This window comes from Choloepus didactylus, chromosome 18, assembly GCF_015220235.1.
Source record: "Choloepus didactylus isolate mChoDid1 chromosome 18, mChoDid1.pri, whole genome shotgun sequence".
NCBI classification, from domain to species: domain Eukaryota; kingdom Metazoa; phylum Chordata; class Mammalia; order Pilosa; family Megalonychidae; genus Choloepus; species Choloepus didactylus.
Window position 1 is genome coordinate 56,074,755 of NC_051324.1, and position 16,117 is coordinate 56,090,871.

The 16,117-nt window shown below is 45.1% G+C and overlaps 1 protein-coding gene across 6 annotated transcripts in view; it reads left to right on the forward strand.

Annotated features, from left to right (window-relative positions):
* The window catches only part of PECAM1 (platelet and endothelial cell adhesion molecule 1), an 87,451-nt gene that overhangs the window by 21,371 nt on the left and 49,963 nt on the right, over positions 1 to 16,117 (forward strand). For 3 of the 6 annotated variants that reach the window (XM_037807962.1, XM_037807964.1, XM_037807965.1), the window contains exons 1-3: positions 4,125 to 4,428; positions 4,516 to 4,542; positions 15,318 to 15,611. In XM_037807962.1, the coding sequence (XP_037663890.1) occupies positions 4,365 to 4,428; positions 4,516 to 4,542; positions 15,318 to 15,611 (385 nt within the window). In that variant the 5' untranslated portion in view covers positions 4,125 to 4,364. Of the gene's footprint in view, positions 1 to 4,124; positions 4,429 to 4,515; positions 4,543 to 15,317; positions 15,612 to 16,117 lie in introns of those variants that run through there. The other 3 variants (XM_037807961.1, XM_037807963.1, XM_037807960.1) reach the window with 3 other exon arrangements.

Sequence of the window (16,117 nt, forward strand, 5' to 3'; positions counted from 1 at the left end):
AAAGCAGATCAAAATCAAAAGTAAGCCTCGTGATGTGCTGAGCCCTCTGTCTTGGGGCTGGCCCCTGTGAAGCTTGTTGCTGCAGGGAAAGGCTAAACCTGCTTATAATTGTGCCTACAAGTCTCCCCCTGAGTGCCTCTTTGTTGCTCAGATGTGGCCCTCTCTCTCTCTCTAACTGAGCCACCTCAACAGGTGAACTCGCTGCCCTCCCCCCTACGTGGGACCCGACTCCCAGGGGTGTAAATCTTCCTGACAACGCAGGATATGACTCCCGGGGATGAATGTGGACCCGGTATCGTGGGACTGAGAACATCTCCTTGAACAAAAGGGGGATGCGGAATGAAATCAAATAAAGCTTCAGTGTCTGAGAGATTTCAAATGGAGTCAAGAGGTCACTCTGGTGGACATTCTTGCACACTATATAGATAACACTTTCTAGGTTTTAATATATTGGAATAGCTAGAAGTAAATACCTGAAACTACCAAACTCCAACCCAGTAGCCTTGACTCTTGAAGACAATTGTATAACAATGTAGCTTACAAGGAGTGACAGTGTGATTGTGAAAACCCTATGGATTGCACTCCCTTTATCCAGTGTATGGATGGATGAGTAGAAAAATGGGGACAAAACCTAAATGAAAAATAGGGTGGGGTGGGGGTGATTTGGGTGTTCTTTTTTATTTTTATTTTTTATTCTTATTCTGATTCTTTCTGGTGTAAGGAAAATGTTCAAAAATAGATTGGGGTGATGAATGCACAACTATATGATGGTACTGTGAACAGCTGATTGTACACCATGGGTGATTGTATGGTATGTGAATATATCTCAATAAAACTGAACTTAAAAAAAAGATATGCCCTCAATCAGATAAAAGCTAAAAAAAAAAAGTAAGCCTTGACTCCAGTTTGAATGCTCAGTGCCATTTATTGGTATCCTTCATCGTAAGCTGTCAATATGCCCAATGCACAGGAGCCAGGTCAGGGCTCACATCACATTTAAAGGTGGAGGAGATTAGAATCTTTAAAGTCTGTCGGCCTGAGTGCCGCTGCACGGCAGGTGGATTCCTTTAGGTCCAACACGGTCACTGAGTAGTGGATCCAAAGCCAAGGGCGGGAGGCGCTGATGTGACTGCAGTGCGTCAGCAGGACTGGCCACACATCTCAGCTTGGGCATTGAAGCCAGGGGTCGGACACTGGATGTCAATCTGCCTCAACCGATGCTTGTGGCAGCGTCGACACTGGGTTTTTATAAGAAGTGCCCATCTGGCTGGCATAAAGCCAGGCCATGGCATTTCTTTGCATAAATATCTGGTTTCCATTATTACCAAAACCCATTTTTTCTCAATTTGTTTACATTCTATTTGTGGTCAACACATTTACAATATTTTGGTATTTTTCTCAGTTTATTTGCATTCTATTTTCAGATGTTTAAGGAAAACATGTTTACAAGTTTTGGGGATTCAAGATCATTAATACCAGTTTAATACACATCACACAGTCATCTTTCCAACAAATAAGATAAATGATGGAGAATATGTACTTCAGCTCTTAAATCAAGGCGAGGCCGGGGAGAAGAGGAAGAGATTTTCACAAAAACCAGAAGGAGTGTTTCTTGTGGAAGGGGAAGTGAGAGCAAGCGAGATAGACCACAAGAGTGATGGGGGAAGATCTCCAGGGAGGAAACTGCCCTCATGGACCCAGCTCCTGGGGCCTCAGTGTAAGGTGACCCTTCAGTCCTGTCTGGGCTGGACAGGGGTGGATGCAGCCCCTCAGGCACAGCTCTTATTTTAAAATTTACTTTCTTAATTTTTAATAGGCAATACCCTCACATGATTTAAAAACCAGAAAACACACAAAGTTTTATCATGAAAAGTACACTGAAAACCACAGATCATTGCTGAGAAAAAGACCTAAAGAAATGGAGAGATATACCATGTTCCTGGCTCAGGATGCTCAATATTGTTAGATGTCAATTCTCCCCAAATTGATTTATAGATTCAATGCAATTCCAATCAAAATCTCAGAAGGCTTTTTTGTGGAAATTGACAAGCTGTTTTTAAAATTCATATGGAAATTCAAAGGGTCAAAAATGGCCAAAATAACTCTGAAAAAGAAGGACAAAGTTTGAGAACAAACATTATCAGATTTTGAGATTTATTATAAAATGACAGTAATCAAAACAGTGTAGTCCTAGCATCAGGACAGACAAACAGAACAATGGAACAAAATGAAGATACCAGAAAAAGGTGCAAAGAGAATTCACTTGTGAAAGAATAGTCTCTTTAACAAATGATGCTGCAACAATTGGATATCCATATGCAACAATAATGAACTTGGATCCATACCTTGTACATATATAAAAATTAACTCCTTCCTCTCCCCTCCCCTTCTTCTCTTCTCCTTCTTTTTTTTCTTTTTCTTTTCTCCTCTTTTCTTCCCCCCCCCTCTTTCTACCTCTTTCCCTCCCTCCCTCTCTCTTTCTCTTTCTTTCTTTTCTTTTTTGCTTTGTGTTTTTTTCAAACCACAACCTATTTTCATGCAGCACAATTTATCAGTCTTTTATTTTATGGCTTCTTGATTTTTTTTTAATTAATTTTTTTGAGGAGGTATAGATTTAGAGACTAATCATGCAGGTAGTACAAAGTCCCCATATACTCCCTTCCTCACACAGACAGTTTTCCCTATTAATATCACTTTGTATTAGTGTGGTATGTTTGTTATAATTGATGAACCACTATTATTATACTAGTCACTAAAGACCATAGTTTATATTAGGTTTCACTCTTTGTGTTGTCCAGTTATATGAGTTTTTAAAAAATTTATTGTAACAGATATACAACAGAAAATTTCCCATTTTCACCACTTTCAGGTATACAATTCAAGATTCACAACTTTGTGTTACCATCAACTTTTAGCCATTGCTTCGTGGTACTTACCCTGAGGCAGCAAAAAGTCAAGCTCAAGTCGTTGATTTCTGTAATCCCCAGCCCAAGTCTGACTTTGCTTTCCACAGGGAAGCACTAGGGCGTGGCATTTCAGAAACAGCATGGCCCTGGACCTTGGGGCAGCGATGATATAACTCCGACAGGGCAGCCTTCACTGAATTGTGTCCATTCACAGGGTCGTCAGCCAGCCCTTCTCCTACTGTGGTGTGGTCATCCATGGGGTTCCAGGCATTGTCCCAGCTATCAAGGAGCCCGCAGTCCCTGGGGGGAGGACAGAGCATCACAGCACATTGTGGAAAGTGTCTGACGGAGAGAAGTAAGAGGGCACACAGGAAGGGCAGCACCATCTGGGGACAAATTTCTGGAAAAGTTGACACCTGAACTGAGTTATGAAGAATGGGTAGGAATTAGCCAGAAAGGAAGAGGGGGAAGGGCACCAGGCTGGGGAGTGGCATCAGCAAAGGCACAGACACATGATGTGTTCCGGGAACTACAGATGCTAGCACGCTGGATGTAGGGGCAAGGAAAGACGTGGTGAGAGTCCAGGCTGAAGAGGCCAACAAGGACCAGAGTGCTGAAAGCTGTACGTGGGCTTTCTCTGAAGGCCATTGGGGAGCCATTACAAGATTTCAAATGGGAGTAAAGGAACTCGATCTAGATCTTAGAAAGCTCCCTGTGGCCCACTGTGGTGTGGGCTTGTGTGTTTTGGGGTGCAGGCTGGAGGGAGTCCTCCGGGAGAGTGTGTGGGCGCCTCACAGGGCTGCTCTATAGCATCAACATGGAGACCCACAAACCGCAGAGGCCAGGAAGGGCCACCCGTTCCACAGAGTTCCGAGCTCGGCGTGCCCCTGGTGGCAGTTCTCCCTGGAAAATCCTGCATTTTCTGGAAGTCAGCCCTGTCTTAAGCCCTTGCCAGAAGACGCACGAAGTCGAGACTTATATTCTGTGGAAAGAGCCCCCTGGGGGGGAGGGGGACAGAGGAAAGACAGATCTATCTGGGTGTCCAGGGAAAAGGGGAGGGACCCCCTCACCCCACCTGAGCAGGGGTCCCCAAATGTAGGCGAGAGGCAGGGAGGGTCAAATGCCCCTTGTGCCCCCTCCCTTTTATTTTCCTAAATAAATGGAACAAAGAGACTGCGTTCAGCGACCCCTCAGGAAGACCAGTCATTTCCTGAGGAGATATCAGCCCTGCCCCAGCCTCATTGTTCTCGGTTTCCAGCAATGGCTGCCATTACCTGACCAGCGCCCGGCCAGTCTCCCTGCAGGCTCTGGGAGAAGTTTCCAGAGCAGCCTCTGCTTTCACAGGGCAGGTTTCACAGCTGTGGCTCGTGGGAAGTGTCTTCTGCCCCAGAGGCATGGCCCGAAAGCAGAACTAGGCGTCCCCAGCGTCCGTAGCGAGCAGCCCGTTTACCTCACAGCATGCAGTTCCAGTGGCCCCGAGGGGACAAAATGTGGCTTGGACTCCTGCTGATACTTTCATTCTGTGAGTTTTTAATTCTCTTCCCTCTTTGCTTAAACTTCAAGCGAGCTGAAGCTTCTGGAATCAACATACATGTTCTGTCTTTTCCAGGTTCCAGTCTCGAAGGTCAAGAAAACTGTAAGTTGTGATGTTTCTAACCTGGTTTTTTTCTTGCTTGTCCTTTCTGTGATTCTTGAAACCCATGTCAAATTGCTTGGGTTTGATATTTATAACAATTGATAATATATTCTAATTGGTATATAAAGTTTATTCCATTTTGACATTTATAGAAGGTCTTAGAACAACACAATCCTTCTAAGCCCAGTTCTAACCGAAGAGCTTTAGAAGTATATACATTTTCTAGGTTTTAGTGAATTGCTGTTAGAATTGGGGAGCAAAAAAAGTGATAAAGCAGTGAGCAATTCCATAATGTGTTTTTTGTTGTTTTGCCATAAATGTTTATTTTTATTCTCTACACTGTCCCAAATGGTTGTTATTCACGAATAAGATAATGGATTTGTTACAAAGACAGAACATGGTTTAAATTGTTGCTATAGCTTTTTTCCCCCTTAATTGATCTAACACATGTATTGGATCTCATTTCCTCTCCGCCAGTGAGGCTATGATTATATCTGCAATATTTTGTACCAGTACACAGAGAAAGGGGTGAGGTGTCTGCTATGTTTGAAGTCTGGTTTACCCTTCACTTTAGAGCTAATTCTGAACTGTGTCTTGAGATAAGTGGATTTTGTTCTACTACATCAGGGACCACAGGAAGGAGGGGATTTGGTTGGGTCTCGGGAGTAAACGGAAAGAGGGTGCACGGAGCAGGGTCTCCTCGTCAGAAGTCGCTTCAGTGAGCAGAGAATGGGGGTGACTGGGCTGCAGACAAACTGTACTGCTCTTTGGAGATTAAGCATGTGGACAATGCTGATTTTTTGAGCCAACGCTCAAAAGCAGTGGCATCTGGGGAGCGGGGACCCGTGAGGCTACTAGCATAGTTGGGCTGCCTGGGGGCTGGTGCTTGACTGTCCATGTGCCAACCAGGCTTCCAAATGCCAGGATATCCATTATCTTCCTAATCATTCTAACTGACTGAGGCTCAAGAAATACCTAGCTTGTCTGCACGAGAACCAGCTAGTGTGGCATAGACCCTGGAATGTCTACCATCCCAAACTCAACAGTCTGTCTGGAGCCACAGCCCCAACTCAGGTCTTTATGGGAAGGTTTGCTGTGCCTCCCTGAGCCTCCTTCCCATATGTGCAATGTTGTTGATGACAGACCCTCCCAAGTAGAGTGGTGTGAGGACGAGATTGGATAACTAGCTGACCCTCCTGGCACAGTGTCTGCCCAGTGGCAGACAAATGATAATGAAGCCCAATATCCATCCTCAACTGCCTTTCCCGTCACAGCTCTTGTGCCACCCTCTCTCACTCTTGTCCACCCGAGCCCACGCCCTGAAACACCCAGTGCTTTTGTTTCTGCCTTTCTTGGTCTTGACATCCTGTTTCCCAGGACCTCCATTCCCTCCTCTCTCCCTCCCTGCCTCAAATCCAGGTAAATCTCTCCCTTCCTAGAGAGGTTCCTGGAGAATGCTCTTGGTGCCTTTGGGTAAGCCCTTGGATCTGCAGAACTTAGAACACTACACTCCTGCTGCCTCCTCAGGTCTCCGTCTTGCTTTACACATGGGGAAACTGAGACCATCGTCCACTTGTGTAGGATCTCAAGTCTCCTGTCCCTTGAGTCACGCATAGTCCGTGTTGACTGAATGTTTGAAATGCATGACTCATGGTCCACTGCCTGTGGGTCAGCTCTTCCGTCAGCCTTGAACTTTATCCTTCCTTCTATCTCAGACCTTCTCGGACTCCTCAACTCCCCACCCAACTCCAGCCTGCCTCACCTGATGACATGATCGCAGCTCCATCTTCACCCAGAAAACAGTGGCCTTCTGGAGGGAAATCCCTCAGCTTCCCACCCTGTGCTGGCTACAGGCTTATATGGCTCCCCACCCATCCTCCTGGCTCCTGTCCAGAACTCAGATGTCCATCCCTGTGGCTGATCAGAGCCAGCCCGTCCCCCTGGGCTCTGAGCCCACCTGGCATTGCCCCCAGGACCTCACTATCGTTTCTTCAGCTCCCCCTCCCAACTTTTAATTTCTCTATCCACACCTTACCCCACTCCCTTTCGGGCTTTTTCTCCTCTGTCTACAAACATGATTGAGTTGCTCTTTTTTTTTTAGGAAAAGAAAATCACACATAAACAAACCCTCCACTAATCTCATGGCCTCCTATCTAGCCACTTCCTTTCTCAAACTTCTTTGAAGACTAGTTTATAGCTGCTGTCTCTGCTTCCTCACCTCACAATAGCTCCTTGCTTCGCTGCAGGCTGGCCTCAGCCCCACACCCCACAACCACTGGCACTCCTTCTGCTAAGAGGTCACCTTGTGTGGGTTTTGACTCTATTGATTGTGCCTCAAAGCGTCCTTCCTTGACCTTCTAGACCATGTTCCATTTCCCTGGTTTTTCTCCTACCTCTCTAACAAACCCTCCTCGTTCTTCCCCAAGGGTAACTTTGGCATTGAGGTCTCCAGGGACTTAAACTCTCTGGAGGTGAACTCCCCTCTGTATACCTACCCACAACTTCCTGTTCCAAATATAGCCCTGACCTCCCCCTGAGCACGAGACTTAACACGGGGCCCACAATTGACATCTCCTCCTAGTCGTCCCTCGGGCACCCCAAACCTAGCTGCCCACAGTGACTTTCAGTGGGTGGGACCTACAGACTCCTGGATACATAACCCAGGAGCCTGGTATTTGTCTCCCAATCTTTTCCTCAACCCCCAGATCAACCAAACAACAAATCCTTTTTTTAACTATGGTAAAATGCATATAACATAAAATTCACCGTTGGTGACATTTAGTACATTCACAATGTTGCACAACCATCACCTCTATCTAATTCCAGAACATTTTCAGCATCCAAAAAACAAACCCAAACCAAAACAAACTCCTTTTGAGCCTACTCATTATTTTTCAGAACTACTTTTGAGCTGCCTCTTCCCCTTGTCCCTGCTGCCCATGCCCTAGCCCAGACCTCAGCTTTCCCCGGAACCATCATCACAGGCTGTTTTCTGGCCTCGGTCTCCCCTCTCCCCACTGGAGTCTTCCTAAAACTCGAATCTCATTCTGACAGTCTGCCCCTGAGGACCCCGAGGACAGGGTCAGCATGGCAGGAAGGCCCTCCGTTCTGATACTGTCTATTGGCCCGCCTGATCCCCTCTGCCCCCCTCCCTACACACATGTTCTCGTAACTGGCCATGCCCACATGCTCTGTGGCTTCTCGTGTCCTTGTCTCCTGGTACATGTTGTTCTCCTGCCCAGAGCACCCCGCCTCCCCTTCTGGGCCTGGTGCAAGGCTCAGATCAGGGGTCACTTCCTTCAGACGTTCCTTGACCTCTCCTGGGCAGCCCTTCCTCATGGTGCTGACATCACTGTTCTCATATTATATGTGTCCCCCCAGACCCACCCCAGCACACCCTGGAATCCCAGCACCTGGCACATACTCAACCAGAGTCTTGCTGAAGGGAACGGGGACTGAGCTTGGAGACGCTTGAGATTTCTGATGGGGAGATGGGGTCAGCACACTCCATGCTGAGCACAGCCCTTTAGGGACTCCATGCCTTGTGGCTCCCGGTAATTTTCCTAACAATGGTGGGTGACCCACCCCCCACTCTCCCTCCCTCCTCTCTTCTTGGTGAGTAATTTCCGGGTTGAGGCCCAGGTGGCTGGCTGAGTCACAATGTCTTGTCTTCCCGGGGAACATCGGCATCCTTTGGCTGGTGGCCTTGAGGTCAAGGGAAGTAGGCTCCTTTGTTTTAGAATTTGGGGACATAGCACCATGGCCTATGGGTGCCTTATCCATGCTGTGGGTGACTTTGTAACTTTGGACCCTCCTCCAATGGCCTTCATCTCCCCTGGTGGAAATAAACCTGACTTGTTTTGTAAAGGCTGTTTCACAACCTACTTCTTCCATCACAACAGTTCTGAAATTTGGGGTTCAGTAAAGAAAGCTGTGGATCCTCTCCGAGGAATAAAGCACATTTACATAAAATTAGAGGTGGTTCTTGGGCCCCCTTACACCCACCCAGGGGCCCAGGGACCCCAGATTGTGAACAATTACTCTACGGTGTAAATAATGAAGCCTGCATATGGTAATCCAGGTTTGACTGTGCTTGGAAAGTTTATTTATAAAGAGGTTAATGTTTTCTGGATTATCTGAAGAATCAGGTGGAGATTTTTGAGGACTCTTTGGGTGGTGTGTTTGTTATCTGCTACTGCTTAACAAATTATCCCAAAATTTAGCAACTTAAGACAACACACATTTATTGTCTCACAGTTTCTGAAAGTCAAGGTCAGGAATCCAGAAGTGGTTTGGTTGAGTTATTCTGATTCAGGATCTCTCATGAGATTGCGGACAAGCTGTTGGTCAGGTTTGCAGTCATCTGAAAGCTTACCTGGAGCTGGAGGATCTGCTTCCAGCCTCACTCAAGAGGCTGTCGGCAGGAGGCTTCAGTTCCTTGCTACAGGGGCTGCTCCAACATGGCAGCTGGCTCCACCCTCAGGGAGTGATCCCAGAGAGACCAAGACAGAAGCTGCAATGTCTTTTGTAACCTAATCTCAGAAGTAACATGCCATCACTTCTGAGGTGTTCTGGTGGTTGCACAGGTCAATCCTTGTATAATGTCAGTGTACAAATGCCAGAAGGCAAGGTCATTGGAGACCATCTCGGAGGTTGGCTACCACAAGGGGAGGGTGGCAGTTACTGGTTATGGTAGTAAAATCTAGGTTATTGTTTTTGTTGACTCAGGCCAATGATGTTTTGTATTAAGATGAAGAGCTGGGTCTCATGTCTTGATAACTTATAGAAAATACTTCTCCTTCCCCATCTTACTTACTGCCCTCCCTTATCCCTTCTCTGTTCCAACTGGCTGTGGAATGTGATGTTCCTCCCAATGAATCAGTTGAGCTGATTTACTTAAGCAGATATGTGTTAGAGTTGCTTAGAAAAACAAGATGGTGAAAATGCCCCATTCTAATGATTATCATCCCCACTAAAAAACAAAAAAACAAAACAAAAAACGATGCCTGATGCTTTAGCCAAGTTTGTTTCAAAAAGTGTTTAAAAAGTGGTATAGCTTCTCTAAAAAGATCAGGAATAGGGCCTTGTCAGGGATGGTGCTGAGGTTAAAGGCCTGGAGTAGGGAAAGAGTTGGAAATGCAGACTGGGAGCTCCATGCGGTGGAACTGGGCCAGCCTCAATCTTTTCTGAGCCCTCAGTGTTGGGTACAATGCCTGACACAGAGCAGCCCCTTGTATGGTTGCTGAACGAATGGTGCTAAGGAAGAGGGAAGGGACAATCAACTAGGGACCAGGCATTGGCCATATGTACGTTGCCCCTTCAGTGCTGTCAACCACCACGGTTCAGGCGTGGTTCAAGATTAAAATACCCAGTTTATAGAAGTGGTGGCCTAGATGGGTTAAAGAACTCCCAAGATTACCCAGCTAATGAGCATGAGATCAGGGATTTGAACGTGGATATGTCTGACTCCCTTACTTCCTGTACCCAGCCAACACTGTCTCCCAGTTGGGACAGAGCCAGCCCTGAGTGCATGTCCCATTCAGGATGATGACAGTAAAGTAGCCTAGGGACTACTGTTCAGACTGTACAATGTTATGACCAAAACTGGGAGTTTAGAGAAGTTGTTATAAATAAACCTAGAAAATTTAAAATTCTTTTTCTTTTGGAAAAATTCCCTAGAAACATGGAATGGAGATATAACGTTAGTGTTGATTTTATTTCTGTGATTGACAGATTCTAGCTAACATTTCTCAGGCACTTTGTATGTGCCAGGCAGTGTATGCCAAGTACTTAAACCCAGGTTCTCATTTACAGGGACTATTATTATGCCCATTATATGGATAAGCAAACTGAGGCTCAGAGAAGCTTAGTAACTTGTGAAAGTTTACACAGCTTGTGAGTAGAAAAGGTGGGATTTGTCTTAGGCAGGCTGGTTCTGTGCATTTAACTTCTGCACTCCTATCTCTTGATAAGTCAATGGACTAAACGGCACAGCTTAAAATGAAGGAGGAGGTATTGAAGGAGTAAAGGGAAGCAACCTGCCTGTCCCGGGGGGAAGAGCATGCCCAGGAAGGGACCACCGTAACCGATGGGCAAATAGGGTCCAAAGAAACATCAGTTCTAAGAGCTTCCCCAGTAGAGTCCTCAGACCAGAAGCTAATAAGGAGTAGAGAAAGACAGAAAAGGGAGTTCTAAAGATTAATGCTGTGGGAAAAAATTTAAATCTAAACCATTACCACATTCTTCTCATGGACTGATCAGATGCCATTTTTTTTATTTAATTAATTGCTTAGGAGAAAGGAGGAAGCAGGTTCAGTTCTCTTTATTTTAAAATCTGAGACTTATTATGGACAAATTTTGTTACTCAAAAAAAAAAAAAAAAAAGACTTAACTTTGTTAAAAGGGATTGGGAAAGACAGGTTTTACCAGTACCTCTGGTCAGCTAGCTAGTTAGCTATGTCTTCTCTTATTCCAAAAATTATTTGGGATCACTTTTAAAAATTATGTATGGTTGTTCAACAGAATAAAATTAATGGGGAAATTAGGATGAGAGGGAAATAAAGACAGGCAAATAAAATAAAGCTGTGGCCCTATTAGCACACAAAAAATGCATCCCAAAGGTTGCTAGAAGCAGGGGTGAAATTTTGTCTTTGTACCTCTTAGCAATCAAAGCAAAAAGGAAAACGAGAGCCATTAGGAAATTCTCAGAATCCACAAGATAAAAACGAATCAGTTCAGGATAAACACAGCTTTTCCTGGTGTGGTTGGCACACTCTGTGAAATCATGGACCACATCCCCAACAGCATCCCAGACTAGATACAACATTGGGTTCCATAAGATGGTTTAATGCATGCCTTGGGAGAGTGCTGAAGCTTAATTTGGTTAACATGATTCTGTGAGTGATTGTAGTGAGGTGATCTGTGTGTGCAGATTTCTGGTGATCTTCCTTGGTCCAAGGTTAGGGGAGATTTAGAATATGAAAGAGGCTCAGTGAATGTACATTCATCAGGCACAGCCCATAAATATTTTTTTCTTATCAGAGCGTCTGATAAGAATTGAACTTTTAGGAGCCTTACCTAAGCTGGGTGACCCTGTTTTGTTTGAATAACTCCTTGGTGCCCCCTGTCCCACATCATCTCTGGCCTCTGAAATCCTCATAAGGTCCCCACTTTGAGTTAGGTGCATGTTGAACTGCCAACCCCTGTGTATGGCGTGCTACCTGTAAAAGGAGGGAGGAGGTGGTAAATAAGACTTAACATTCATATTTTCTTGTAAATGTATAAAGAAACTGCGGGGAAGGATAGATGAGAAACTAATGTCAGTGGTTATTTCAGCAAGTGGAGATGGGAACTGGGTGGATGGGCACAGGGTGGGAGAGAGACTTTTCACTGCATCTTTTTTCCTGTATTTTTCTTTTTTGGATCTCACAGGCACAGAATCAGGCTGATTATAATCCTTGTTCCATAACACTCTCTCTTTGGTCCATGCATAGTTGTCTTTTTTTAATTGATATGTATATTTGCTTTTAATGATATAATGAATTTGCATGACCCCACCACCTGACCCAAGAATTAAGACATTACCAGTTAACTTATCTCTACCAGTGTCCTCCTTCCCATCCATTCCATCTCCCTTCTTCCTTTTCCTACTGATTTTTTTAATATTAATCTTATATCCAGCCACCTTTCTAAACAATTTGTTTTTTAAAAAGGCTCATACCATCTGCCTTTGGGGGTTTTGAAACATTTGGCTGTATTATTCATTAAACATTTTTATAAATAATTAAAAACCCCATGTTTGCTTTATTCACACTTTATGGAGGTAGATGCAACAGAAGGCTAACAAAGCTGCACGATGCAGTAGTTCTAGACCCCAGGTCTAAATGCCACATAAATAGCCTCTGTATTAGTTTCCTAGGGTTACTGTAACAAATTACTACAAACCGGGTGGCTTAAAACCACAGAAATTTATCCTCTTACAGTTCTGGAGGCCGGAAGTCTGAAATCAAGGTGTGAGCAGGGTGGGTTCCTTCTGGAGGACCTGAGGGGGAATCCAATCCATGCTACTCTCCCAGCATCTGGTGGCTGCCCAAATCCTTGAAGTTCTGGTTTGCTAATGCTGCCGGTAAGCAAAATACCAGAATGGATTGGCTTTTATAAAGGGGATTTATTTGGTTACCAAGTTACAGTCTGAAGGCCATAAAAAGTCCAAGGTAAGGCATCAACACAGGGTACCTTCACTGAAGGATGGCCATTGGCATCCGGAAAACCTCTGTTAGCTTGGAAGGCTCGTGACTGGCATCCGCTTGCTCCCAGGTGGTGTTTCAAAATGGTGTTCTCCAAAATGTTGCTCTTGGGGTGTTTTATCCTCTCTTAGCTGCAGCTGCTCTTAAAAATATCAGTCTCAGTTGCTCTAGCAGTGAGCTCCTTCTGTCTGAGCTTTTACAGGGCTCCAGTGAACTAATCAAGGCCCATGCTGAATGGGCGGGGCCACATCTCCATGAAAATTGTCTAATCAGAGTTATCACCTACAGTTGGGTGGGTCACAGCTCCATGGAAACACTCAATCAAAGAATTCCAATCTAATCAACACTAATATATCTGCCCACACAAGATTGCATCAAAGATAATGGCGTTTGGGGGACATAATACATATAAACCGGCACACTCATCATACTTGTTGCTGCTTCTGTTTTCACATGGCCTGTCCCCTGGGTCGCTGTTTCTCTGTTGTCACATGGTGGTCTCCTCTGTGTCTGTCTTGCCCCTTTTCTGTCTCCTATAAGGATACTCCATGGTTGGATTCAGGTACCACCCTATCTCAGGATGATTTTATCCCGAGATCCCCAGTTCAATAAAATCTATTGCCAGATGAGGTAATAGCTGCAGGTTCCAGATGGACATAAATGCTGGGGCATACCATGTGACCCACTCTGGTCTCCTTGAGAATGGGCATAGTGGAGGCATATGGGGGAGACAAATACGCATTTGGGGTTTTTGAGGGGCTGAGCACACCTGATTTTAATGTTATGGGCTTTAGAAGTATTTCCCCAAAACTCTCCACATGTCATCCATTCTTTAGCCATATATAGATCATGAGTTGTTTGAGGTTATGTTTCTGATAGAGATCTGGAGAGTGAATATTGCATAGTGCTGATTAAGCCCAGATCCGTGTTCTTAGATAATAAATCATAGGGAGGATAGGGCTGAGCTGCTTTGAAGTATATCAAGTGGCATAATTGGGACTCCAGATGGACTTCAGAAGCACCTATAGGCATGGTCAAGAGAAGCCTCTTAAAAAAACATACCTTCTCTGGTCTTCTCTAAAGCTTAGACAAAATTTTGGACCAGTGAGCATGGTCTAAAACCTTCCAGCATGGAAAATTTCAGGGCAGTGCCTTGCCACCAACCAACCAACCAACAAAAAAAACTTTATTAAAATAGTTCTCTATATTTTTTTTTAGAAAAATTGTAGGTTTACAGAAAAATCATGCATAAAATACAGAGTTTCCATATACCTCCCTATTATTAGCACCTTGCATTAGTGTGGTACATTTATGACAAGTGATGAAAGAACATTTTCATAATTGTGCTATTAGCTATAGCCCACGGTTTACTTTAGGGTTCACTGTTTGTGTTGTTCAGTCCTATGGATTTTTTAAAAATGTTTTTATTCTAGTAATGTATAGACAACCTAAAACTTCCCCTTTTAACCACATTCAAATAAGTAACAGTAAGCAGTGCTGTTAATTACATTCACAACGGTGTGCTGCCGTCACCACCCTCCATTACCGAAACTTCTCCATCATCCAAGAACATATAATTCTAAGCAATTTATCTTCCTGCCAGCCTGCCACTGTAAATGAACCTCAAAATATGATCTCTAGTTAGCTGAATTTTATCGACAGCCTATGGTTGCTGGATATAACCCAATTAAATGCTGGGAGATCTCGGCCAGAAATGATGAGTTTAGCTGGTTGATCTGGTGCTTGGTGCCTGGCAGAGATTGGGTAGGTGATTTGGAGATGTGGCCACCCTGAATGCTCAGTAGAGGGGAACCCAATGCTCTTTCTGCTTCTCAGCAGCAGGTGGGGATGGAGAATGCAAGTGGCTGGCTCAGAAGTGGTTTTTAGTCCTCACCATCTGATGAGGCCTCTGGGTCCATCGGATAGAAAATGCCAGCTGGGACTGCTAATTCGGTCAGGCTTGGGGTGGGGACGGAGAGTTCTTGGGTGTGACTGTCTGATGTAGGAGTAGTGGTAGCTATCATTTATCAAGCACTTATTATGCACCAGGCTCTGGGCTGAGTGCTTTGCCTGCTGCTCTCGTCTCTTGCAATAACCCAATGAATCGGTGTTACCACCCCTATCTTACAGATGAGGAAACTGGGGTTAGAGCAGTCAGTCACCCAAGGTCACGCAGATAATAATAGCCAGGACTTGAGCACTTGTCTGCCTGATCCTTAAGCCCCCTCCAGAGGCCACCATGTGACAGCTCACAGGTCGCACACATCTTATGGGTGTGTTTTATTTGTCACACCCTGCCAGCCACCACCTTGTCTTGGTGGAAATACGAGCAGCCTAGTACCAACTGTTTCGTGCTTGACCTGCTACCCACATGTCCATTATCTACCTGGCCCCCATAAGCATTTGGGACCCCAGAGCACTCTCCCCCATAGAATGTGATAATTCTACATCTGATGTTATCCTGTTACAACAGGATGATGTCATTTCTGAGACAACAGGTGTGTCTGCCCTCCTTCCCCTTGCATTTAGCTTTCACCATCAACAGTATCTACATGGAGATCCTGCCGAGCTCGACAGTGCACAATGGGTGGAACGTGACCCTCCAGTGCATCGTGGACGTAAGCACCACCTCACACGTCAAGCCCCAGCACCTCGTGCTGTTCTATAAGGATGATGTGATGTTCTACAACATCTCCTCCAGGGAGAACATGGAGAGTTTCTTTATTCCCCAAGCCCGGGTCTATGACTCAGGGAAGTACAGGTGCACCGTGATTTTCAACAACAAGGAGAAAACCACTCCGGAGTACGAGGTGTCTGTGAAAGGTGAGTGCCTGGAATTGCTCAAGGAGATGAAGCATAACACATGCAGTTGCATGAGTAGTAATGCTGGACTTACCTGCCCGTCCATCACCCTTCTCACTCATCTGCCTGGCATTTTCCTCACCTGAAAATGTTGGCATTCACATGTCCCTGCTGTGCCGGGCTATTTCTAACCTCCTCGCCTTTGCACATGCTGTTCCCTTGCCCGGGAATGCCCTTCACCTCGTCTCCTTGTGAGCTGCTATTTCTCTTTCAAGATGCAACTCAAAGGCCTCTTCCCTGGCACTTTCCCAAACAAAATTGAACTCCCCCATGGTACTGGTCCTGACAGTTTGTATGGTCTGACATGCAACAGTATTTGTGTTTATAAAGGCCATATAGCGGAGCGTTGAGTCACTCTGCCTGAATTCCAATCAGGGGAAGCCCCTTAACCTTGCTAAACTTCAAAATCCTCATCAGGAAAATGAGGAAAATGATAATGCCCAGATCAGAGTTGTGAGAGGAGTAAA